This window comes from Embiotoca jacksoni, unplaced genomic scaffold (assembly GCF_022577435.1).
Source record: "Embiotoca jacksoni isolate LCO1_2020_lvr unplaced genomic scaffold, fEmbJac1.0.p SCAF_47, whole genome shotgun sequence".
Taxonomy (NCBI): domain Eukaryota; kingdom Metazoa; phylum Chordata; class Actinopteri; family Embiotocidae; genus Embiotoca; species Embiotoca jacksoni.
In genome coordinates, this window is record NW_027185400.1 from 590,064 (window position 1) to 614,633 (window position 24,570).

At 42.0% G+C, this 24,570-nt stretch overlaps 4 protein-coding genes across 9 annotated transcripts; 3 read left to right on the plus strand and 1 right to left on the minus strand.

Moving 5' to 3' along the window:
- Positions 1-2,367: 2,367 nt before the first annotated feature.
- On the plus strand, positions 2,368-5,668 carry LOC138210567 (gamma-aminobutyric acid receptor-associated protein). Its single transcript, XM_069169796.1, has 4 exons — positions 2,368-2,627; positions 4,140-4,218; positions 4,317-4,435; positions 4,601-5,668. Exons 1-4 carry the CDS (start codon positions 2,538-2,540, stop codon positions 4,679-4,681), a joined length of 369 nt encoding a protein of 122 aa, XP_069025897.1. The 5' UTR covers positions 2,368-2,537; the 3' UTR covers positions 4,682-5,668.
- A 657-nt stretch (positions 5,669-6,325) lies between these two features.
- Positions 6,326-10,737, plus strand: gps2 (G protein pathway suppressor 2). 3 transcript variants are annotated; one of them, XM_069169791.1, is made up of 11 exons: positions 6,326-6,467; positions 6,843-7,018; positions 7,155-7,264; positions 7,360-7,472; positions 7,552-7,631; positions 7,726-7,805; positions 8,048-8,219; positions 8,479-8,562; positions 8,787-8,863; positions 9,162-9,257; positions 9,939-10,737. In XM_069169791.1, the coding sequence occupies exons 2-11, from the start codon at positions 6,925-6,927 to the stop codon at positions 10,029-10,031; spliced, it is 999 nt and encodes a 332-aa protein (XP_069025892.1). In that variant the 5' UTR covers positions 6,326-6,467; positions 6,843-6,924; the 3' UTR covers positions 10,032-10,737. The 3 variants fall into 3 exon arrangements, with proteins under 3 accessions (XP_069025892.1, XP_069025891.1, XP_069025893.1); XM_069169790.1 differs by having other exon boundaries at positions 6,901-7,018; XM_069169792.1 differs by lacking the exon at positions 9,939-10,737 and adding an exon at positions 8,641-8,692 and having other exon boundaries at positions 6,901-7,018; positions 9,162-9,253.
- Positions 10,738-10,755: 18 nt separating this feature from the next.
- On the minus strand, positions 10,756-16,883 carry LOC138210565 (eukaryotic translation initiation factor 5A-1). 3 transcript variants are annotated; one of them, XM_069169795.1, is made up of 6 exons: positions 16,467-16,883; positions 14,452-14,621; positions 14,012-14,116; positions 12,690-12,821; positions 12,375-12,447; positions 10,756-11,654 (listed from the first exon to the last, which is right to left on the minus strand). In XM_069169795.1, exons 2-5 carry the CDS (start codon positions 14,617-14,619, stop codon positions 12,385-12,387), a joined length of 468 nt encoding a protein of 155 aa, XP_069025896.1. In that variant the 5' UTR covers positions 14,620-14,621; positions 16,467-16,883; the 3' UTR covers positions 10,756-11,654; positions 12,375-12,384. The 3 variants fall into 3 exon arrangements, with proteins under 3 accessions (XP_069025896.1, XP_069025895.1, XP_069025894.1); XM_069169794.1 differs by having other exon boundaries at positions 10,757-11,240; positions 14,452-14,624; XM_069169793.1 differs by having other exon boundaries at positions 10,758-11,654; positions 14,452-14,624.
- Positions 16,884-19,822: 2,939 nt separating this feature from the next.
- LOC138210563 (Y-box-binding protein 2-A-like) lies at positions 19,823-24,313 on the plus strand. 2 transcript variants are annotated; one of them, XM_069169788.1, is made up of 10 exons: positions 19,823-19,957; positions 20,860-20,923; positions 21,057-21,090; positions 21,180-21,269; positions 21,349-21,585; positions 21,894-21,973; positions 22,085-22,334; positions 22,930-23,067; positions 23,140-23,219; positions 23,725-24,313. In XM_069169788.1, exons 1-9 carry the CDS (start codon positions 19,879-19,881, stop codon positions 23,179-23,181), a joined length of 1,014 nt encoding a protein of 337 aa, XP_069025889.1. In that variant the 5' UTR covers positions 19,823-19,878; the 3' UTR covers positions 23,182-23,219; positions 23,725-24,313. The 2 variants fall into 2 exon arrangements, with proteins under 2 accessions (XP_069025889.1, XP_069025890.1); XM_069169789.1 differs by having other exon boundaries at positions 23,143-23,219.
- Positions 24,314-24,570: the final 257 nt, after the last annotated feature.

The following is a 24,570-nucleotide window of genomic DNA, read 5'->3' on the forward strand; positions in this document are numbered from 1 at the left end:
TTTTTGTTTTCCCTCCCCTCATGTTTGACACGTAACATTTTGTCTTAACTTCACTGTGATGAAGAACTGAAGGTCTGTTTCTATGCGAGGCACCCTTTGGCTTAATAACCTGCTGCCACCATGTGGTGTAACGGGAAACTATCAGTTTACTCCCCTTTTCTTTCTTCGTGAGTCAAAACTATCTCTAATTCAGGTAAGCCTTTTCTGAGCTAGAATAACCTTTTGCACACCAAAGCTACAGATTACAGGTTTTTTTTTTGTGTCATTGATGTCGTAACCTTCAGATCCAGACAAAGCCAAACGACAGCAAATGTACTTGTAGTTGTACTATGAGGCACTTTTCAGCACTGCTGCATATCTTGGCATGTTTTTTTTTTGAATGCGTGAGCAATATCTAAATTTTGTTTACATACTTTTAGTCGACAAAACAACCTCGCATCAAGATCCAATTATTAATCATACATGATCTTCAGCAGTGGTTGTCAGGAAATTGTGTATTTTTATATTCACCATTTTCTGAACGTTTTTAGCAGAGCTACAAACTTTCAAAAAATGATTTCCTGACCGGTAAATGTTGTGGACTTGCACCGTGATGGTCCCGTATACAAAAAAAACATACCGGCACGTCTCGGCGTTCACTGTTGGTGCACATCTCTGCATGTCATTTTTATGTTGGAGCAGTTTTTCAACAATTCAATTTTAGACATTAGATTTTAGAGGTAGCTGTGTCGTGTTTAGCCAGGAGTAAACTGCAATTTATAGAATTACCTAGTGGTTCCCAGCACGCCTCTGGTGATGCTGTTGTTTGAACTAAAAGACTACTCAGGCTTTCACTCCCACCTTCCTTGTGAAATCTCCCTCCCCCGTGTTGTCTTTGTCAGCAGTTCCTCAGAAAAAATGGCTCCCGGGGAAGACTGTTTCCTACACCTCGCTGTTGAAATCTATTATGCTGCAAGATAATGGTATGAGGAACACAATCTCCTCTAAACGGGAATGTTGCATGCTGGGAATCCCACAAACTTGTTGTCCTTTCTTATCGGTCTGTGGTCATTCCACAAATGCTTTTGTCCAGACAGCTCAGTTGCAGCAATATAAACAAATTCAGAGTGCTGCAACAGTATAGATAAGATCATCATCATCATAATATTCACCACAATATTATGGCATTGAAATCGAGTTTTAGATCAGATGGAGGGTTTGTGGTAGATGTTACTTTTTTTGTTTTTTCACTGAAGTTGGGAAAGAGGACGTATGACTTGGGCTAGAGAGAACATAACGCCCGGGCCACCCCACGCTCCTCGGTCATGAGGAAATTATTCCGAAGAGATGAAAGACGAAGAGCATGGTGCAACGGAAGCTGGTGTGTTTCAGATTAAAAAAAAATAAAATCTAAAATACATCTTTTGAACTCTGGGATGAGAAAAAAAAAAAAAAAAATCTCCACAACTGACTCAGCAAATTTAATCCCGTAGAAATTCCTTATACATGAGACTATAACGGTGCAGAGGTGTCACATGGGCATATGCAGAGTGAGTCACAGAGACCCACAGCTCTTGTGCAAGAGACGGCTTATTAACTTTTCCATTCTGGAAATGGACATATGAATGACAACCTAGCACTGAATTTGCTTAGAAAAGGTATATAAAGTAAAACAAAAAAAATAATAATAAAAAAAAGTAGTTATCTTAAAACCAGTATACATTTTTTTAGACCATTAAAGTGGTTTATAAAAAAAAAAGTCAGAAGCTTCAAGAAAATTAACCCCTTTTGATCAAATATTCTTGAGAGGTGTCCTTGAATTTAATTAAATCTATAATGTCAGGCCTACCTATCAAACTGATTGATTATTGTTCTATATTTAGCCGATGTTGTGACCACTTAATCATGAAACTTGAGACCCAGATTAGACTTTATTCATCTCGGATGGGTTCGGGATAACAACTGTCTAACATTTTTGTTGAATATCTTCAGCCGAGTTTGAATTGACCTTAGATTAAATCAGTAAAAACCTAATTTAACGTAAAAAACGTGGCATGTTTTCGAGTTTGCCGTCTGCGGCTCGGAACTACTGGGCCTCGGTCATATGACAAGGACAGATGCCTTCTCACTGCCCTGCCACTCGTCTGCATGCGCGGCGGTTCATAAAAATAAAATAGTTCCGCAGAAAAAAATGGCCTCTCAGACTCTAAATTTGCCCAAACACGTCTAACATTTCAAAGAGGGTAATTTTAATTCAAGTAAATACCGATTGTTAATGCGTTATTTACGTTAATATAGTCTAAACCGGTGAGGGAGTGTGGGGGGGGGGGGGAGAAGTACGCCCTTACGGACTAGCCTCCGCTCCACGTCACGTTGTTATTGTATCCATCCGCCGCAGTCGCACTAGGAAAACAGCTGTGGAGAGCTAGCGCTAGTTAGCGTCGTTCGTGTTTGTGTGTCAAACGCTTCCTCCCGCAAAAAGGAAAAAGAAAAAGACTGTATAACTCCGGAGTGACCGACTAGTTGTCAGTCATCTCTCTTTTTTTCTCCTCCCCACGATGAAGTTCCAGTACAAAGAGGAGCATCCCTTCGAGAAAAGGCGGTCCGAAGGCGAGAAGATAAGGAAGAAGTACCCGGACAGGGTTCCGGTGAGTAGCTAACGCGGCTAGCGCCTTTTCACGGCGAGCTGCCGCTGGAAGCGACGACGCTGAGTCGCTTGTGAGAACCGGACGAGTCAAATCGAAGCGTCATCGATAAGTCGTATCAAACACGTATTTGTTTGTTTGTTTGTTTTGTTTATTTTGTTGTGTTCCCGAACAGCGCGGCGCGGTTTAGCGAACAAGCGCCTAGAGGTTAACCGAGCTCGGCCTCACTGGGACGGGCCAATTATTGACAGCTTCCGCGTCTCGTTTATTTATATTTATATTTATATATATATAAAGCTTAAAAATAATAATAATAATAATGTGGAATCGGCACGAGGCCTCGCTGCTGGTGTTTAAACAGCTGTTATGGTCAGCTGGAGTGAAATACGTAGCACAGCTGGGTGTTGTTTTCAAGCCTGGATGTTGAAACACCTTCTTTCTTTTTTTTTTTTTTTTTTTTTTTTAAATAGTTGTCAACAAATATTTGTTTACGTATCTTGGAGACCGTTTAAAGTCCCACAGCTGACCTGGAGAACACCGTCCGGGCTCAGATCTGTCGTGACTTTGTGCCTCATTTGTGTATAAAGTGTGATTTCTCAAACGATCATTAATTAATTTAGTTTAATTAATTAATTTAGTTGTTTCTCGATTCATCAAACGCAAATTAAGACTATTAATTATAAGGAAATAGTCAAATAAGATAACAAGTGAAGATGGTATTTTACAGTCGCGATTAAACCACTAATTAATTAATAGGTCATTAAAAATAATTGCTGATTGATTTTCCATCCATCAATCAATGGTTTCAGCTTGACGTGTTGGCAGGTAGTATTTTATTAGTTCTTTCTATTTATAGACTGAGATACTTTAAATAGTTTTAACTTACTGATCCTTTCAATCCCCGGCTAAACCCCGGGGCACAATTGTTAACTATACAAATACTAGTTTCTTTCTAATAGGGATGCAGCTAATAATTATTTTTTTTTTATTATCTATTAATCTGTACACAAAAAAAAAAAAAATCTGCATAAATTGATAAATTGGTGTTTAAAATGTCCAAAGATGGTTTAAAATGTGTTTCCCATAGACAAAGAAGCTGCCCTGAAATGTATATTTAATATATTCAGTTTATTATCGTGAGGGATTAAAAGAAGCGGAAAATATTCACAATTAAGAAGCTGGAGTCATTTTAGTATTATTTTTTTTTCCCCCCCATTTTAAATATGACTCAAAACATTATCGATCGATTAATTTTCTCTCCATCAACTAATCGTTGCAGTTCAACTTTTCAACGACGAAATTCTCTTTCGAGGTTTCACAAAACTGGAAATGAAACACTCGCATTTGCATGAATATATTTCAACCCTCGCTTGACTGACATTTTGGTAAATTCTCAGATCCCTTTTTCTGAAATAGGTGAAACATACCAACACGCGCAGCCTTCGTTCAATGGAAAAAAAAATAAAAATGTGATATGTTAATTTGTTTAAAGACACACAGAAAACTTTCTTTCAGGTAATTGTGGAGAAAGCGCCCAAAGCCAGAATAGGAGATCTGGACAAGAAGAAATATCTTGTCCCCTCCGACCTGACAGGTAAACACCGCACTGTGTGAAAAGCCGCTTGACATTGAGAAACGTGAGTAATGTTACATGTGAAATTTGCTCTTTTTTTGTGGTTTTTTTTAAACCAGTGGGCCAGTTTTACTTCCTCATCCGGAAAAGAATCCACTTGCGAGCTGAGGACGCGCTCTTCTTCTTTGTAAACAACGTCATTCCACCCACCTCCGCCACCATGGGACTGTTGTACCAGGTAAGAGCCTCGCTCTGCTTCTCCCTCACTGACTCAACCAGTATATTATATATTGTTTAATTGTAATTTACTTACATCAAAACTGAGCCTCTACTTACATTTTTAATACGATAGTATTTAATGTGATTTTCTCTCTCTTGTTGTCTTTTATTTTTATTTTTTTAGGAGCATCATGAAGAGGACTTTTTCCTCTACATTGCCTACAGTGATGAGAGTGTGTACGGGAACAACCAAAGGGAAATCTGATCCCCCCCCCGCCCCACCCTCCTCCACCTCCCCCAACCCAACCAACCCCACCCTCCTCTCCACCCTCCAACCACTACCCACCTTTCTGAGACCTCCACCATCCATTCATTTAAATATTAAATCCAGCTCAGCAGCTTAGAGTTCCCAGAGTAAATATGTCAAATGCACTTTCACCGCCCCATTACATTACCCATCTCCCATCCATTTATGTCTTTATTATTCTGCAGTCTGAATTGTATTTGCCTCCCGCTTTTTTTTCTTTCCAATAGCAACTTTGGTTCAATGGTCTCGTGGCCAGTTTATTTTTCTGGTGTCATGTGATGATACTTTACTGGGAAAAAAAAACAACAACACTGAGAAACAATAATTAAATAATATTTAGAACGAGGCCATAACTATAGTTACTCCAGAGTTAAGGGAAAACAAAAAAAAGGCATGATATTTGATTTCACATCAGCTCTTATTGACAACGAACATGATTATTGGACGTCTAGTTTTGAGTTTAGGATAGAAATAAATAGCTTTCACCGGGTACTTCAGTCCCTGGCAGAGTAAAGAAAAACTTGTTTTGCAGCACTTATTTTCCGAGAAAAAAAAAAAAAAATCTAAAGTGGCTAGTGCTTTTTTTGTTTTAATTCACCAGCCAATAAAAGCCTGAATGAGAATTTAGCTCCCCCGCATCCGACCTTAGCACGGAGTTCAATAGGATTCAGACTAAACAATCATCCTCTGCTTTCAGTGGTAAGAATATTATGTTGACTGCTACTATAATTATTGTTGTTATTTTTGTTAATTTTGGATTGCTTACTTTTGAAAGGTATTGTAAAGCCGAGTACAATTTTTGTTGTTTTTCTTTTTTTCTTTTTTTTTTAAGTTTGTCTCCTTTTTTAAAAAACAACAACAACAATTTGAACTCTGTATACAGCTGCATTACTGGCTCTTTCTCTCCACTCATGACCATACATGATAAAACGTGATGAAAAGCTATCGGAGTTTCTTGTCTTTCTTCAATCTTACGGGATTACAAATGCCTCTTTTGTTTTTTTCTGGTTTTTGTCTTCCTTTTGAGCAGTTCATCTTCATTGTTTGCCATCTCGGAGGGCGTTACAATCTGCACAACATACAAAACCCTGAACTAGTTCAGCCAGCCGATCTATGTTTTGTTCCTTTATTTGCAGGGGGCTGCTTTCTCTTTATCAGCTACCGTGGCTGCGCAAATAAAATGTGCCGAGTCATGCTCGTACGCTTATATATATATATTTTTTTATGTTGCTGGTTTGATGCGACGTAAAATCTCCTTTTATTTTCCCATCAACTTATTTCAAGCATTACAAAAAAAAAAAGCAACTGGGTGGAAAAGGGAGCAACAATTGAATTAAAGAATTAAAATACTGTTTTTAATATAAAATTGCAACTGATATTCAAATTTTTTTTTTTTTTATCAAGATCTAGTTGATATGAATGTGCAAGAGACAACAAAGATTTTGTAGGAAGTAATTATCAAAAGTTTTTTTTTGTTGTTTGTTTTTTTGACGAGGAAATCGGAGCTCTGTTACGTCACGCGGAGAAACTACAAATCCCAGAATTCAATTCGGAGGGAAAAGTCGGGCGTCGTCCTTTTAAACCGGAAGTGCAACAGAAAACATTTCCGTCTGTTTATATTTTGATGAGAAGTTTTTTTTGGGGGTGTTATTTTTTTTTGCGGCCTCGTTGAACTGCTCCGGAAACAGCTACGTCGCCTCAATTTTGAAAACCTTCTTGTTAAACGACTCCTCAAGCACTAAAAGTAAGTTTCTGTGGATTTTTTTTAATATTTAAAGTAACAACAGATGACATAAAATTGCGTAACGTCGTTTAGCAGCTTAGCTGTCACGAGCTAACGTTTACTCTCGGGTATATATATAAAAAAATATATATATTTTTTTTACCACTGCTGCACATATTTAACCTCCACAAATCTTCAACTTAAATACTATACTCACACTTTTATTTATTATGACGGAAACAGACACTCTACAGCGAACAACGCTGACTTAGCTCGTTAGCAGCTAACGTAGCGAGGCCTCGGGCCGCCTCAACTATGAAACTCGCTGATTTTAACACACGTAGATTTATTATTATTATTATTATTATTATTATTATTATTTTAAATGTGCTTAAGATTACCCCACTCCCTTCCTCCTCCTCCTGCAACCTTGTAACCGGTCCACCCACACCAGCTGGCCCCTCCGCTGCCCGTCACCATGCCCGCCCTGCTGGAGAGACCCAAGCTGTCCAACGCGATGGCCAGAGCCCTCCACAAGCACATCATGAGGGAGAGGGAGCGCAAGAGACAAGGTGCCCATATCTTTATGTTTCTACATTTTAACTGTTGCTTTATTTATTTATTTTTTTCCCTGAAAGCTGTGTCAAAACCTCATGGTTTCCTTTTTTTTTTGTTTTTTTTTCTCTGGATGAATACATCGTGTTTCAGAGGAGGAAGAGGTGGACAAAATGATGGAGCAGAAGATGAAGGAGGAGGAAGAGAGAAAGAGGACGAAGGAAATAGAGGAGAGGATGTCGTTGGAGGAAACCAAAGAGCAGGTCGGTAAAGCGATGAAAAAGCGATTAAAAAAAAAAAAAAAAAAACACGGCGACGTGTTTTCTGAACGCTTTCCCGACTTTAATGTCAACATCAGGTCATGAAGATGGGAGAAAAACTTCAGGGACTTCAAGAAGAGAAACATCAGCTCTTTTTGCAGCTCAAGAAAGTTCTCCACGAAGAGGAAAAGCGACGCAGAAAGGAGCAGAGGTAACGTTTCTATTTATATACCTCCTTTTTTTTTATTGTGCTGGTCGTTGCGTTCATGCGCCTCTCCTGCCGTCTTCAGCGATATCACAACGTTGACATCAGCCAGCTACCAGGCCAGTCTGCCCATGCACACGGGACAGCACCTCCTCAGTATTCAAGGTGAGATACCTCATCTGGTTCTTGTGAAATATCCTGTTGACGCTGGTAGTTGTGGTCATTTATTTATTTTTTTTCTTCTGCTTTCTTATCTCAGGAAATCCAGTCGGCCACAGTCGACCGGGTCAGCTGCTCCAAGAACGCAGCAAACAGCTGTTCCCAGCCGCCGTGCTCCCTGTAAGTAAAAGGGGTGTTTCACTCTGAGAATTAATGTGTTTTCATAAAACATCTTCTTTTTTCTTTTTCTCCACAGATACTTCTTTGTAGCTCACATGTTTGAGTTTGAGACTTTTTTTTTTTACAATTTTGCCGATAGTCCTCGTCTTACACTTTTTAAACCATGAGCATTAGCAGAAGCTGATTGTAGACACCGGTACTGTGTATTACAGTGTTGACGCCTCCACCTCGTCCTCTCTCAGGCGCGTCACTATCAGACAGCCGGGTTCAGCTCAGGCTCCGCAGAGCATGGACAGTTCAGCGGAAGCCAGGGGGTCCATGAGACCTACGGGGTGTCTCAGGCCCAGCATCCCTCCACCTATGCCGCTGGACCTTCTGTGCCTGTCAGTTTCGCAAGCAGCTCTCAGATCAGAGGTAACGGATGTGTGCGTGTGTGTGTGTGTGTGTGTGCGTGTGCGTGTGTGTGTGTGCGTGTGTGCAGATCTCAAGTGCTTAGAACATTTGTTTTCGTTAAAAGTCGGACGGGCGAAGTTCTCATTGTGAACACGTCAGGTGGAGGTTTGAAAAGTGTCAGAAACCCGGCGATTGATCGTCACAGTGGGATGCAGTGATTGCATTGAGCTTCTTTCTTCCTTTTTCTTTTTTTTTTTTTCTTTTTTTTTCACACATCAAGGTGCGTCTGCATTTCAAGCAATGCAGTACCTGCCTCACCAGCAGGCTGGGTACCCCGTCCACAGTCACTTCACCTCCCAGCCAGGTGAGTTACATTGCTGTCATTGTCTTCATGCCCAGAGCTGTTTTCAGTCTTTTTACATATTAAGTTCTTCTGCCACAGACTCTCTAGCAATTATTGATAATCGTCATCCGCAGCCAAAATACATCTTAGAGTAAGTGTTAAGTAGCACAAATGGAGACTTTCCAGTTGCTGCACGTTACTGTCTGATTTTATGTAATTACCGGCATGTTGTGTGTGTCCTGCAGGATACATCCCTGGAGCAGGAATCCCGCTGCAGAAGCAGCTGGAACATGCCAACCAGCAGTCCGGCTTTACTGACGCCGTAAGAAAACTTCACTGTCAGATGCTCCCATGTTGTCATGGTTAAACCTGGAAAACAGAATATCAAGAACACGGATATACATCACACAGTGCATTAGCTTTATCTATTGTTGATGATTTTGATTTCTGACTTTTAACTATGACAGAAACTAATTGTTTCCCAAATCAAGCGTTTTCCAACACGTCACTGTTTAAATCGTCGAAGCAGCTCGACCTGCCTCCGTCCTACTTCCAACAATCGCTTCTTTTATCTGATCTCGGTTTTTTTTTGGTTCCGTGTCCCGTTGATGTTCTCTCAGGGAGCTCTGAGGCCGATGCACCCCCCCGCCATGCATCCCTCTGCTCCAGGCCTGCTGCCCACGCCATCAATGGCAGTCCAGATCCCCACTGCAAAGGTGAACGCCCAAAGCAAACACGCACAAACAGCTGTTTCCATTATCCCTGTCATTGATCTCCATCATTTCCTCCATGATTTGGAGCCGTCTAACTCCACTAAGCTGTCATTCAAAGTGGAAGAAAGAGTGGCGGTGTGTTTCTTTACTGAGCCTGTGACTTGTCTTTAGATTGTCATATGGCAGCATAACATTTCCTCTGGCGCCGCCCGGAGGTTAATTGTTTTAATACATTTGTCCCACTGAGGACAGACTGTAAAAGTTGCACGTTGCACAGCGGTTTTATTTTGTGGTGTAAAGACCTCTACAACCCGACAGGGCTGCGATCATGGCTGCCGACCGTCGAGCTGAATAACAACCAAGTCGCTGTTTTCCTATTTAGGAAGTTATGACGCTGCGCTGACCTTTCAAAGTGCGTCCAATCAGATTAGAGCTGAATGAAGAAGTTTAGAGATGGACTTGAACTGAATAATATGTTCATCTATTTCTTAAATAGTGTATTCTGGCGTGTCGTCACGTGATAACGTGCGTGAGGCTCAACTGGAGAATTTATTCTTCCAATGCTCTTAACGTTACTATTTCTATGCTGCAGCCACGTGTTCATAATGTACTCTTCATTTCCTGGAAGAAAAAAAAAACAAACCCACTGACTGTCGTCTTTTTGTTCTATCTCTCCACCATCAGGCCACGTTTCAGAGCTCTCCCCAGGGCGCTCCTCGTCACAGCTTCCTCCCCCACAGCCAGAGTGGGCAGAGGTTCTACCACCACAGCAAGTAGCTCGCAGCCACGTTTAAAAAAAAAAAAAAAAGTCACTGTCGCTGAGGTTTCACTGCTTCGCTCAACATTCTTGGACATCCTGATGGACGACTTTAAAAAAAGAAAAAAAAAGTGTTTTAATTCCTTGTATAGTATCTTTTCTCGAGCTTTGGTTCGACTTTGTTCATAAGTTCATAAGCAGTCCTCTTTATGGAAACCTACCTTTTGATTTTTTTTTTTTTTTTTTTTTTTTTTTTTTTTTTTTACAAGACTTCAAATCATATTAATTTGTAAAAGAGCTTTTTGTTCTGCCAACACTGTGAAGCCATTATGGAGGTGCTTATGTGCACAAAATTAGTATCTTCACCCACCTCAACATCGGCGGTGGCTCGAGTGTCTCTGCAGGGACTTTGTTCACTAAAAAGTACCGAAAAACCCTTCAGGAACATTTAGTGGGTTGATTGAAGAGTACGTGGATTAAATCACTGATTCTGGTCACACACATTGATGAACGCTGGTTCTGATTCTAGTTCAATGTGTTGCTGATTTCTAGTTAATTACATTAGACCCATTAGGATTGGTTAACACAAATAAGTGAAGATGACTAAAGCGGATGGAGGATTTCCGGTGTTTTCTGTCGTCCTCTGCAGCTGAAATCAAGTTTAGGTCTGGTCTCATTTTAAGCGTTTGATTAAGTGTTGCTCAATAAACAATAAGCCACATCCAACAGTTTGTGTCATCTTTATTTCTTTCGGCCATTGAGACATTCTGCTCGGTTCGAAGTGTCTGTATTAACACAAAGTTAAAGATGCCAAACTGCCACAGCCCGTCTTGCCTCCCGAATCGCTGCTCAAACTACGGGAGTTTCACCAAATAGTTCCCCCCGGTCTTTTTCTCTAAGCAGCTCCGTACGAGGGATTTAAAAATGAACCACTGAAGTTGAGTTGTAGTTTTAAAAAAAAAAAAAGAGAATTTGGACGTTCTTTAGCAGTTTATTTTAGTTTCTCTATCACAGCTTTCAACAAACAGAAACTGAACCTCGGTGTGCCGTGTTGGTGAACTGGACAAGTTTCAGGCGATAAAACGAAACAGCAGAAAGGGGGAGGGGCTTGTTCAGATCAACCGCACCAAAGAGTAGCACCATACAGAGATACAAAAATCGTGTCATGTCTTCCATCCCGTATGGCACACGCTGAACAAGCCTCGACAGGACAGTGCAGAGTTGAAGCCCTTGGAAAAAAAATCGGGAACATATTATTCAAAAAAACAAAAAACAACACCAAGCAGTTGTGACTTTATCAAAGGTTTCCCCCTGAAGGCAGGCAGCTACAGAATATTTGGCAGATCTAGCCGATCCTCAGCGAGACCTTCCACCACACGTCTTTCGCATCCGTACGCCCGCACTCACGTGTGGCTTTATCGTAAATGTACGTAGAGGATGTTTGGATTTTTTTTGTACCGTTTTTATATTTCCAATTATTGATGATTAAAGTTCTCTAATCGAGCCCCGAGGAGGGTCGGACAACAGAGAGAGGGAGAGAAAAGTATGAAAAACAAAGAGAAAGGGAAAAAAAAAAAAAGAGAAGAGCATTGACGAGGCAATATCCCCTCCTTTTCCTCAGGTCCGGTGCATCTCCATTCCCCCTGAAACAGAGTTACAAGGGGAGGGAGGAATGAGGAGAAAGAGGAAGGAAAAGGTCAGGAACGACAGGAAGAAGATGCTCAAAGAAACCACCAGATAAATATACTTTAATGAGCGTTTTAACTCGCCTCTGCAGAGGAAACATTGCAGCTTTAAAACATGTCTTTTTTTGTTTTTTTTCTTTTTTTTGTGTGGACACTTTGTTCCACAGTTTGCAGGTAAAGTGCAGGAAAGAAAAAGTGCATAGCACAGTTTGACAGTTTACAACGATCGCTGCAGGCGGTTTCTTAGAAACACGAGAGGGCTGGAAAAATGAAGCGCAAACCCACAGAGAAAAGACGGCAGCGCTCCAAAAATACAACATGAACCATGAGCTCTCATTTATACTCCACCGTGCGACATCGAAATATGATACACGCGCCTCATAACGGCGTTAAGGACGTTAAGGGGCAGGCAAATCCACAGTGGCACCGTCGCTTCATACAATCTGTTTCATTTTGAAATATCAATGTTGCATTTCAATTTTGACGTCTTAAAATTTCAGCTTACGCGTCCCAAATTCAAACTTTTCTCTCCACTCGTGAACGATATCTGTACATGACATCACACACACACACACACACACACACACACACACACACACACTCCTCTTCAGGCAGGCTTGGTGCAGGTGGGGGTGGGGGGGTGGGGTGGTGAGAGATCAGCTGCGTCTCTGTATTTACCTGCAGTGGTTTATTTACCCAAAGCTTTGATGCCAATCGCAGCTTCTTCATCCATCGCATTTAAAACGGTGACCTGAAGAGAAAAAAAAAACAGGTGGTTTATGTACGTCACACGGAAAAAAGATTTAGACTCTCAAACTACCAACGAGACAAGTTTTCTATGTATAAAATGATTTTTTTTTTTCGTATTAAATGTAATCATGTAAAAGTTACAGGGGAAAAGAAAAAAAAAAAGTAACTGTGGCTCTCCGCCCCGGTCTCCAGACGGAGAAGGACGGACACGTCCCCCCCCCCCCGTCCCCTCCCCGTCCTCACCAGGATCTCCTCTCCGGCTTCGTTCTTGCTCTCTATCTCTTTCCCCAGGTCTCCGTCGGGGATCTTCAGGTCCTCTCTCACCTCTCCGCTGTCCTGGAGCAGGGAGAGGTAGCCTTCTTGGATCCCGATCAGCTGGGAGAGGGGAGGAAACAGGCAGAGAAGAGCCAGCAGATACTCAGAATTACAAGAAACGACCGCGTGATATTTCATTTCCGTATATTCACACTAAACTACCTGCTCGTTTTCTCGCAGGTGCTTCATACTTCAATCTTTGTAAATCTATATATATATATATATATATTTTTTTTATGCTCTTCGTTTGAATGACGCAGATCGTTGAAGCTCTTATTGCTCGTTCAGCCCCAAACTATTTCCGTTATTATACTTTAGAGATTCGATGCTGTGACCTGTGTGGACTGAAGTGGGGGGGCTGAAGGGGGGGACGCTTTTTAAATGTGAATGACTGCAGACATGAACTTCCTCACATCAGTTATATGGGAGCATTGGGACTTTAAGTTTTCAGCTCTGGAGGAAATCCTGCATCGTTTGCTGGTGGGTTTAGTTTAGGCCACCTGGGGTTCAACGGAAAGGAGCTCGTTTTGTATTCAAATGTTTGTTTAACTTCAGCTGTGAGAAAGAGACATCAGCTCCATGTTGGGCTTGTTGATGCCTTTGGCTGGGCACTGTGCATCCATGAGTTTAGGGAGGAGGGGAGGGGGAGGGGGGCTAAGCTTTTGAAAGAGCACTGAAGTGAAGGGTGTGTTTGTTCAGCTGAGTTTTTAATATCAACAATGTTTCTAACTGAATTTCAGATTTCACCTTTAACTTATAATCATGCTGTTTTTAGGGATATCATTTTTTTTTAGCATCTTAAAACACGAGCGAGGACAGCGACAGTGAGCGACGGTTTTTTTCAGCATTTTTAGTTGTGATTAAAAACATTAAAAAAAAAAAATTAAAAAAAAACGAGTGTTGGGAATTTGGAGGCATCCGTGGGTGCTTCAATAAAACACCCAGGGGGCTTATGCAAATGAATGCAGTGAAATAGAGACAACACCCCCCCACCTCCTCCACTGTCAATTTCTCTGTCAGCAGCGCTCTCATTCAGAGATGATGGTGTCGTCTCTAACGAGCAGAAAAACACAAAACTGTCCCGCTGCATGTTCTCAAACTGCCCACGTGCAACCTGACAAGGAGCCGGATCAGCGAAACACTTTCATTTCGTCCCGAGTCTTTGTTTTGGACTTCGGGCTTGAAAAAGTAACTGCGCCTTTTATTTGTCTAAATATTCTGAGTATCGGTGCGGAGCTCCTCCGTCTCACCTGGTAATCCATCCTCTTGATGTTGGGGACGTCCATGTTGTGGGTGGAGGGACAAATATCTTCATACTTCTTGCCAGAGAAGATGTCGATCCCGACCAGGTGAACCTGCGCGAACACAAAAAACACACACGAGGAAGAAAAGTTCAGAGATTAAAAAAAAAAACACAAAAAAAACACGACTACGGATAAAAGTACTCGAGCTAAATAACATGAATGACTGTAACCTTGTGTCTGTTCCAGAGAACGGATGGAGAGTGCAGCGATGACTCACCCTCCGTCTGTGTTCCCTCTCAGGTGAGGCCGGAGTGAACGTTTTTATTTAAAAAAAAAACTGCACTACATTTTAATTATAAATTTACCTTCCCTTCATCAGCTTGAAAAAGTTTTGCGTCACAACAACCTGGACAATCAGCACCTCTTGTTGTCGGTGACCGACTGACCTTGGCGTGGCCGTGCTTGCCGGTCTTGGAAGTGGACATCTCGACGATCTTGCAGGGTCGCCCTTTCAGCACCACGAACCCGTTTTTGCGCAGGGCCGAGCACTGCATGGGGTAGGTGGCGGACGCCCCGGCGTCACCGGTCTGGAAGTCCAGCTCTGCATCTGCCATGCCTGCTGCGGAGGCCGAGACAACAGGACACACGGGTTCATATCTCCAGATGGGTTTATTTCATATTCAACCATGAGTGATGCTTGGATTCCCCCCCCTCCCCCTCCCTCCCCCCATTTTGCTGCTTCATTACCTACTTTCTTGTTTCCGACTGCTGTCATTGATATATTCACCCACGGTGACACTCATGATCAGGATAACGTTTTTTGTTGTTTTTTTTCCCCCTTCACACGACGTCACCGTAACATGAGCCTCGGTTTGGACTTTTCAGGTGTGAAAACACACTTAATGACGTCATCTCGCTGCAACCTTTTTCTTCCGCTGCAGTTTAATGGCACGTGAGTGGAAAAGTAACGTCCACCTCATTTCAATGAGCACCAGTTCTACGTTAACTTTACGGCTTCCTCCGCTGACCAGTGTTGGCTGGGCCCGGGTGAACTTGACGACCTGTCAGGTCAGATCCTGCTCTATTGTACGGATCTATACTTGGTGTTCCTTTCACGGATACTGAGTTTGGATCTAAGTTGGTCCATGAGGACAGACAAGCAGCCAAAGCTGCCTGCGGATTGTCACTATCTCAGCAGAACAAGATGGAAATGTGAGAGTTGGCTGGTGGTACCGACTATTACTTATGGAGGGGGGGGGGGCAATTCAATTCGGTGCTGATGACCACAGAGAGCAAAAAACCAGACTGTGCTAGATAAACCAACAGATGCATGGCACCTTTTCAACGGAGTCCAGGTCTACTGTAAAAAATAATAATCAGTATTTGTGGGAAACTATAAGTCACGACCAAACTTTTTTGCCACGAGTCCAGTGTAACTGACAGTTAACTACTAAGTTAGCCACGAACTCACCACAGCCTGAGAAATAAACACACTTTTTTTGTTTTATACCTATAACTCTAAATTGTGGGCTCGACTCCTCAATTAGGATGACCTGTCACCTGGTTAAAACTGGGGGGGGGGGGGGGGGCTAATCCGCACTAATAACTTCATATAATCTAATTTAAAGCGAGCGTGAGCTATTGACAGCCCCCAATGTTGCAGAAGTGATGATGAATAATTGAGAGAAGTATTGCGGTAAGTCACGCCCGGGCTGGAGGGTGTGGAGGGGTGTGGAGGGGGAGGAGGGGGGGGGGGGTGCTTTGGGTTTAAACTATGTCCGCAGTGTTGAGAGGACGCGTCCGCCTTGGTGACTGCTGCGGCCTAGTGCGCGCAGAGAGGGGACGTCTGACGGTTCGGTGTCCCCGTGTCCATGCGCACTGACTTGCACTCGGGCCGAGGCCCTCTTGTTTCAGGAAAGTCCAGCTTTACGAGGCAGAATTAGGACATTTAATGAACTTAAGAAAACAACTCTGTGACGGTGCCGCGTAAAGTACGCCGGTAACGCGCCCACGGACGCGGGGAGCGATTGAATGTCGGCCCGCTCCGACAGTAATGACTAAGCTAATACCCGCGATGGCTACGGCGCGCAATGAGGAGACAATGTTGATGAATCAAGTTGCGCGAAAGTCCTTTTAATTGGAGAAAAAGGACATTGCAGCCACGTCCGGCCAGCACCAGGACACTTAAAAACAATGATGAAGGCGAACGAGACTCTGGGTATTTTATTGGGTTTTTTTTTCCCATTTTGAACTAACTCCCCTCGTGATAAGTTGAAGGATGTGGAGGTCCTCGGATGTGGAGGTCCGTGGATGTGGAGGTCCGTGGATGTGGAGGTCCGTGGTGGGCGTTTAAAGGGAATATGTCACAATACAGCTTCAGCCCAGACATGTGCAGAGGATAAGTCACCTGCTGGGGCGCAAACACGCCCCGTGTCTTGGATGTTTTGAAAAGGAAACTTACCCTGGTGATAAAGGGTCTCCTTCTCTTGTGTTACTTATCAGCCTTTCTCCCTTTAATTCCTCTTCTTTTAGCCTCTCCGTGCAAACGGGGGGGGGGGGGGGGGGTCGTCTGGCCGGGGTCTGTTTCCTCCTCGGTTGGAGATGTCGCGCCCCCCTTTTTTTGTTGTTGTTGTTGTTGTTGTTTTTTCTTCTTCTTCTTCTTCTTCCTCCACGCTACCAGCTGCGTCTTTTATTCCTCCTCTTTCATCCCAGTCGCCTCTCCTCCTGTCCCCGCGGTGTCAAAATCCACAGTGCGGTTTACACCTCGTACACAAAACAAGGTGAAAGTCAGCCGCCGATCAGAGCCCTGAACCCCGCTGTGTCATGCACCGTCTGCACCCTCCACCTCCTGCGTCTCTCCCTCATCCAGCAGCTCCTCGCCGCCGGTCAGGACGTGAAAACGATCCGAACCACCGACTTCCCATCGGAGCTGCCACAATAAAATCCTCATCTATTTAAGACGATATTAAAATGTTATTATCATAATTATTATTATTATTATTATAATTATTATAATAATTATTATTATGATTATTATTATTATAAATGCAGCTTTCCTGGGATGGGAAAAAAAAAATTGTTTGACTACGAAAAGAAAAAGAAAAATGTTTCAGGGACTTTCAACAGGAGTTTCCGCGGTTGTCATGGAGACAGACGATGAAACCGACTGTCTGAAGCAATAAACATATACATAGGCCACATAAACAGTTGATAAGAATCGATTATTAAATAATTGTGACCGAGATTAGTTTGAGTGGGAAATTTTCTCTTTTCTCTTGTGGATAAATTATCTAATATTACATGTAAAAAAAAAAAAAAAACAATCTTAATGTGTGCTTGGCATTTCTGTTCAGCAGTTTACTGGCTGATACAGAATATATAGGCTGTATGGTACTCTACAGAGGTGATATAACATAATACATTTTGTAAAGGATGACCTCCCTTTGCAGGAACACAATTTGTTTTCTCCATTATTTTTTTTTTAACTGCTAAAAATCCGTTGTAAAATATGACCGTGTTAAATGTGTGCTTGCAACTATTTCCTTTCTCTTTCTGACACGACAAACTCTTTTATATTGAAAGTGAAGTTGGCAACTTTTCCGGTCTTCTCGTGACTAACTTCACGTGGCTTGATGCCTCTCTCATCCAGAAAGCCCACGATACAAACCTCGGCGATTCGGTGTAGCCTGCGCATGCGTAACTTCTCATTTCAGTGCAGCATGGACCACTCAGGTCTTCTTTTATTTACTTCGCTGGACAATAGACAATACAACCCCGATCTAATCAAGCAATTTACAACTATTTTCACCGTATTTTTTTTTTTATTTATTTTTTTATAAAACAATATTTACCATTGCGAAAAAAAAAATTCCTAAACATATTTAAATTTCACACATTATCATTAAACATAACACTGCTGATTTTCTGCCAAATTTCCAGTCCCTGCGTTATTAAAAACTCTCTTCATTCACAGTGTCAGTGCTGCCATCCTGTCAACGTACTTCTCTGCTTTCTGTGATCTCCTCTGTTACTAATAATTACTTCTAATTAGAGTCTTTTTTTTTTTTTTTTTCTGTCCAGAGACCAGTGGCCTCTGTGGTTTCGTTGAGCTTGGCACTTCTTTGAGCTGCAAGGTTAAATTTAGTGCTGTGAAACTGGAGTCCTGTGACCTACTGAAGGCTGCACACAAAGGCATAGTTGACCCCCAAAAAGAACATTAAGTTATTGCTGTCAGATGAAACCTTATTAAAAGTTCTCAGGGCCCACACATGACCCACGGTGAGCCGTAGCCATCGCATCAACCATCTTCAAAAGTTAAAGGGGCTGTTTATTTACCGGTCGAAATAATCACAAACGTCTCGAGACAGCTTATCCAGTCAGTCGAATGCAGTGTGGAAGTTCATTTTAGGAGGAACTTCCTTCAAAGCACAAAAGCAGGAAGTTGGGCTGAGGCTTTTTGATCAATAGAGTTATAACTCACCTGTCTTAACACTGTATAAATTACTTTGGAAAATATTCTTAAAAAAAAAAAAAAAAAAAAATTGGTCTTTCCAGGTTAGCCCATCATACAAAATTCTGAAATAAAAAATATTCCTATTCAGTGATTTTTAATTGGAAAAAATAACATGACTAAATTCAGCCTATCATGTTCGATGAAGTCACTTTGTCTCCCCCTACTGGCTGAAAACAGCCATCGTCTATAACAAAGCCATTCAACAGGTTGAGGCAAAATTACTTTGTCATGTCTGAAAAGGCTGATGCAGCTAAAAGAACTGGCATCTGTGTGCCAAAAACTTACTGTATTTTTTTTACAGAGAAATAACAAATTAGTATGAACAGGTCAACATTATTTAATTATTTGCAGTATAGTGGAAAGTAACAAAGTACATTTACTTAAGTACAATTTTGAGGTACTTGTAATTTATTTCCATGTGATGCTACATTTTAGAGAGAAATATTGACTTTTCTACTCCACTGTATTTATTTGACAGCTTTTAGTGACTTTAAAGAGGACACAATGGCTAATATAACAATAAGCTTTTCAAATATAACAACTTTTCCCACTGAATTTATCATTTTGATCAAATTTAAAATAAGCCAACATCTCACCAAAAAAAAAAAAAAAAAAAAAAAATCAAAGATGAGAAAAATCCCAAAAGCTGAAAACAGATTTGTGTTTTTTATTCTTTACTCTCCCAGTCATCATCTGACGACCCCTCAGATTGACCTGCTGTCCCCATTTGTAAAACAATTAGTGTAAAATCAGCTGCACCTGCAGCAAAAACAGTAACACGTTTCTTACACGCTGATGCTGCAGTATTAATACTTTAATGATATGCATTTACTTTACAATTTTAGCATTTTGCTGCTTCATTACCTACTTTTAGCACAAGATTTTGCATTGTAATGGAGTTAGTTTTTTGTTTTTTTTCATTGCTGTATTGGTACTTTTACTTAAGTATGGTTCTCAAGACCTCTTCCAGCCACATTGTTATATTTAAAAGCCTAAAATATGAGACCGATATGAGGCGTGTTGATACTCCAAAGGTCGATCAAATATGAAACAGACCATTCTTTAAAGCAGATTCTTCTAATATCATTATCTACCACGTCCTTTTTTTAAAAAAAAAATTCAAATTAAACACCTTCCCACCTTCTCTACCTGTCCTTCACCTGACAACCCCCCCCCCCTCCCTCCCAATTGCGCATCTCTCACAGCCAATCAGAGCCCTTCCGTAAGACCAATGAGGGCGCGGCTTCCGTCCGCCAGCCCGAGGGGACGTCGGGATAAAAACTTAGCCGAAGTGGAGACTTAAGTTTCGGGAAGAGCAGGAGGGAGGGGACTCAGGAGGCAAACTAATCCCACAGCGAGCATGACCGACGCCGAGGCGCAGAGCGCTCCACCATCGGCACCGGTGGAAGAGGAGCCACAGCCGGAGAGGAAAATCATAGGTGGGTTTGGAAACACGGCCACGTCTCAATTACAGCTTTTAAAAAAAAAAAAAATCGTCTTCTCAGACGCGTGAAATAAAGAAAATGTTGCAGCAGCAATAATTACCAACTTTAAACGTCAGTCAATCACTGTCACACTTCGGTGTGGTCGTTTTTTTTTGTTTTTTTTTGTTGGTACAAACACGTGTTGCATGGGTTTTACACAAGGTTTTGTGGGGAGTCACTATTTACGCCGTTGAAGTCAAATCTCTGAACAGAAAAATGGGAGCCATTTATTTGGCTCGCAGGAAATCTGAAATTGTTTAATTTGTGACTTAACAGAAAAATGTCTCTCGGGCACGTCTTGCTTTCCTTTAATGTCTTTTTAGTACATTTAAATCCACCGACTTCTTTGAGTTTATCACCGTTTTGTGCGTAATTAAACGGGGGGAAGAAGATTATTTGCGTGTTAAACTAACAGTGTGACCGAATGACCTAAATTTGCTCCTTATCAGCTGCCTCGCGCGGGGCGCGCGCGCACGCGCGCGACCTCAGCTGCAAATCATTTTCCTGAGAAGCAAACGCGCCAATTAAAAAAACAACAAAAAAACCGTCTGTTGGGCTTTTCGACCAGAAAACCCACTAATGTCTAGTCTCAGTGGAAATGATAAACCATCAGCTGTTTGTTGTGAATCGTATTTAACTTCATTTCGGGTGTAAAACATGGAGCCGTTTCCTCGTGACCTGGTACGGGCCTGGTTTCAAAGTCTTACCGTTAATGATTGATTAACTCTCTTTTTCTTGTTGTAATTGATGCAAAGCGAGATAAGAGGATGTTCTTTTTCTTTTGAATGTCTCTTTTAACGTCATTTCACGTGAAATGCAACTGGGATACCCAAATTTATCATGCGCTTCTGTTGCAGCCACGTCAGTCCAAGGCACAGTGAAATGGTTTAATGTGCGTAACGGATATGGCTTCATAAACAGGTGACGTTTCCTTTCCTTTACCTGCATTACATCATTTCAGTGCTTTTTTTTTTTTTAAAGCAACATCAGCAATGTTTTTTTTTTTTTTAATTTAATTTTTTTTTTACTAATGGTCAGGTTTTATTTCTCACAGAAATGACACCAAAGAAGATGTATTTGTTCATCAGGTAAGACGGAGCATTTTTTTTTTTTTTTTTTATTTTATTTTTAATGAATGTTTTTATGAGTTGATGGCATACATAGTTTTTCTCCACAGACTGCCATCAAGAAGAACAATCCTAGGAAATTTCTCCGCAGCGTAGGAGACGGCGAGGTCGTAGAGTTTGATGTGATAGAAGCGGCCAAGGTGAGAATCGGGCCGCAGTTACATTTTAAAGTGTCATTATTTCAACTGTTTAAAATCGGTTGTCGAACTTGGGTTTCAGGGCTCGGAGGCAGCCAACGTGACCGGTCCGGGCGGTGTTCCAGTAAAAGGCAGCCGCTACGCACCCAACAAACGTCGCTTCCGTCGACGGTTCTTCCCCCGCAGCCCTCAGCCCGGTGACAAGCCGGCCGACGGCGACGCGCCGGCTCCCGAGACCGACGGCTCGGTGGAGAACGGCGGAGTGAGGCCTCAGCAGCGCCGACGTCGGCCCCGCAGACCACCGCAAGAGGCGCAAGAAGTAAGAACCAAGCCCATGACGGAGCTTTTGATTTCGCCGCGATAGTTTCCCACCTTTTTTTTATTTTTTAATTTTATTTAACCGAGACGGAGTGAATGAAAATTTGATGGTGAAAATCTGAATACGCCAAAGAAAAAGTACATTGTGTTTTAGCGGTCAAGGGGAGCTGTACCGGAACAATCAGGGCTTCAGGGTAATCTGACATTTACAGCGGAGGATTATCAGATTATTATTATTGTTTGTTAAATTGATCAAATGTAGTTTAAAGCTATGGATCGAACTGGTCTCCTGTTTCTCTTTTGTTTTAGGGTGAAGTTGAGGAACAGAAGGATGGAGACGACCCGACGCAGCGGCCGCAACGGCGCAGATTCTGGCGTCCGTACCGCAGGTGACCCGACATCACTGCTCATAAATCCTGTTGATTTCATGAAGTATTTCCACCTCTGGATGGCAGAAGCCCAGGAGTTTATTTTTTTTAATGTGATTGACTTGAATTCAGACCGTTCCGCCCTCGCCCACCTCCTGAGCACTCGGCAGACGGCCAGCCGGCAGCTGCTCCGGAGGAGAGCAAGGAGCAGGAGCAGGACCAGGAGCAGGACCAGGAGCAGGACCAGGGCGAGGTGAAGCCGATCAAGGCCTCCGAAGGCCCCCAGACCAACGAAGAAACAGCCGAAACAGCCGAGGGCCCGAAACAAATCCGCCAGCCCAGAAGACGCAGGCAAAGAAACTCTGAATCTTCCGCCTCAAAAGTAAGTGATCACGGTTCATGAATAAAACTCCGAGAAGTGAAGTGCCGAGACCATTTACCAAACACGGCTGAATATTTATACGAAAAGGGAAGAACTCGCATTTGAGCTGTAAAGGTCGTTTAACTTGCCAGCAAAATCTTGCCCCAAGTCCTGAATCAGGATATGATGTCAACGATCGAATGTAGGTCATCAAGAAATGCTGACCAGAGCGTTTCTCACTGAAAGCAGTGTAGCAGAATGTAGAGCAAACTACTCAAATCTTAGCTTTTTTGTTTTTATTTCCCTCTACGCAGGAAATAGTTATTAGCATACCTCTAACCAAGCAGTCTAATGTTTATACTGTGCATTTTACAATAGTATTGGATTGTGTCTGTGGAACAAGTTTGTCCTCTCGGTCAACTTGAAGGCAATAAAAAAAAAAAAAGTCAATGCAACATTTTAAGATTTAAATTCAAACCCTTGTAACCACTCAAGATATGTTCATGTTTTTGAGGAAAAAAACCGAGACGGTTGTTTTTGCATGTTGTGGTTTACTGTTACATACTTAACACTTTAAAAAAAAAAAAAAAATGTATTCTGCTTGCATACCTTGAAGAATGATGCAGAGAAGTCTGCATCAGAGCCCGGGACCCCACCTCAGACCTCAAAACCAACTGACCTGAAATCAACATCTACATCAAAATCACCAAAGGCCTCCCCGAAAACCTCTCCAAAAACGCCCAAATCCCCCGAGGTAAAGGCGTCGCAGCCGACGGTATCCTTGACTTGTGGTTGACGCCGGTCTGAACCGTGTCCTTCCCTTCAGCAGGCAGCAGCCACCACAGAAGCCCCGGCACCGACAGAGTGACGTCCGTGAGAGGACAGTCACGTGACCCTTGGAAAGAGGTGGGACCCCACACTTAAAGTGGTGCAGCCCCGGGTCGGGTCGGGCGGGGTGGGAGATGCGGCGGGTAGCGTTTGTTTTGTGCCACATTGACGGACACTAACGGGCAGTTTAGTGAAGAAACTGAATTTAAGGTGCAATGATGGAATTAAAAGGGATGGGAAGGACTTTCTTTAAGGACTCGGTTTTATGTTTGACTTTTGTCTAATACAGGGAACATTTCGGCTCAGAAACTCTGGGACCCAGGATTTCAGACCTATCTATCTATATATAGATAGGTCTGAAATCCTGGGTCCCAGAGTTTCTATATAGATAGATATATCTATAGATATATCTATCTATATATAGATAGATATATCTATAGATCCATATCGATAGATAGATGGATAGATATAGATTATATATATGTGTATATATAATCCTCCTTTTAGGATTAGAGGTGTCTTTTTTGTTTCTTCACTGTCCCTGTGTCCTTTTTATTTGTCTTTGTTGTTTTGTTTCTCGTAGGTCCTCGGGTTGGAGGACTGGACCTATTTCACAACACATGCACTGCCCCCCTCACCCCACCCCACCCACCTGGTCTCGCTGTCGTCCCCCCAGAACTCCCCCCCCTCATCTTGTCTTGTGTTGTCCTGTCTGACATGTGGAGAGGGACGGGGCGGGGAAGAAGGGGGATCCAGGTGGGTGGTGGGTGCATATTTAGAAATTTAAAAAGTACATCTTTAAAGAAGAAACATGGGGAAAGAAATGGACAATCTACTTGGTAGCCCAGTTATTTCAACTGCCCCTTTAAAAACAATTTTTCTTTAACTGGAGCACATAAAAGTAGATTATATAGGAACCAGCCTTGTTTTTTATTTAGATTCTTTTAATTTGGTGGTGCATTATGGGAGTCAGTTTAGTTCTGTTACCACCTCAATCAAGTGTTGGAACTACTCCCTTCACCTCCTCAGTCTGAGGATGGATTGATGATATAAAAAAAAAAAGAAACTTTATTTCCTTTGTTTTACTTATTTGTGTGTGCTTTTGTTTGGAGGGGATTATGTGCAATGTCAGTACCTAAATGCTAATTAATAAATCATGTTTGCAAATCTCAGGATTCAGTCGTTTTTTTGTTTTTTTTCTTATGATGAACGGGGTGCAGATTAGATGATGCCGCTTTAGACCCAATATGCGTTTATTTTTTTTATTTTTTTTTTAAATCGGATTAAACTGTTTTCTAGAAATTATGAGGTCTTCGGATGTTGTCGGTAACATTATTTACCTTCCACAGCATCAATATTCACTCTATACAAATAACATGTCTTCTCTGAACAGTCTTGGTACAAATTATTATGATTTATTTTTTTTCTT

Coding starts and splice junctions, on each gene's coding strand:
- LOC138210567 (XM_069169796.1), top strand. CDS start 2,538: ATGAAGTTCCAGTACAAAGAGGAGCATCCCTTCGAGAAAAGGCGGTCC. Junction 2,628..4,139: donor AGTACCCGGACAGGGTTCCG/GTGAGTAGCTAA, acceptor ACTTTCTTTCAG/GTAATTGTGGAGAAAGCGCC. Junction 4,219..4,316: donor TGTCCCCTCCGACCTGACAG/GTAAACACCGCA, acceptor TTTTTAAACCAG/TGGGCCAGTTTTACTTCCTC.
- gps2 (XM_069169791.1), top strand. CDS start 6,925: ATGCCCGCCCTGCTGGAGAGACCCAAGCTGTCCAACGCGATGGCCAGA. Junction 7,019..7,154: donor GAGGGAGCGCAAGAGACAAG/GTGCCCATATCT, acceptor ATCGTGTTTCAG/AGGAGGAAGAGGTGGACAAA. Junction 8,220..8,478: donor AAGCAGCTCTCAGATCAGAG/GTAACGGATGTG, acceptor TCACACATCAAG/GTGCGTCTGCATTTCAAGCA.
- LOC138210565 (XM_069169795.1), bottom strand. CDS start 14,619: ATGGCAGATGCAGAGCTGGACTTCCAGACCGGTGACGCCGGGGCGTCC. Junction 14,117..14,451: donor GCAAGCACGGCCACGCCAAG/GTCAGTCGGTCA, acceptor GTGTTCGCGCAG/GTTCACCTGGTCGGGATCGA. Junction 12,448..12,689: donor AAGCCGGAGAGGAGATCCTG/GTGAGGACGGGG, acceptor TTTTCTCTTCAG/GTCACCGTTTTAAATGCGAT.
- LOC138210563 (XM_069169788.1), top strand. CDS start 19,879: ATGACCGACGCCGAGGCGCAGAGCGCTCCACCATCGGCACCGGTGGAA. Junction 21,974..22,084: donor TTCTGGCGTCCGTACCGCAG/GTGACCCGACAT, acceptor ACTTGAATTCAG/ACCGTTCCGCCCTCGCCCAC. Junction 22,335..22,929: donor CTGAATCTTCCGCCTCAAAA/GTAAGTGATCAC, acceptor CATACCTTGAAG/AATGATGCAGAGAAGTCTGC.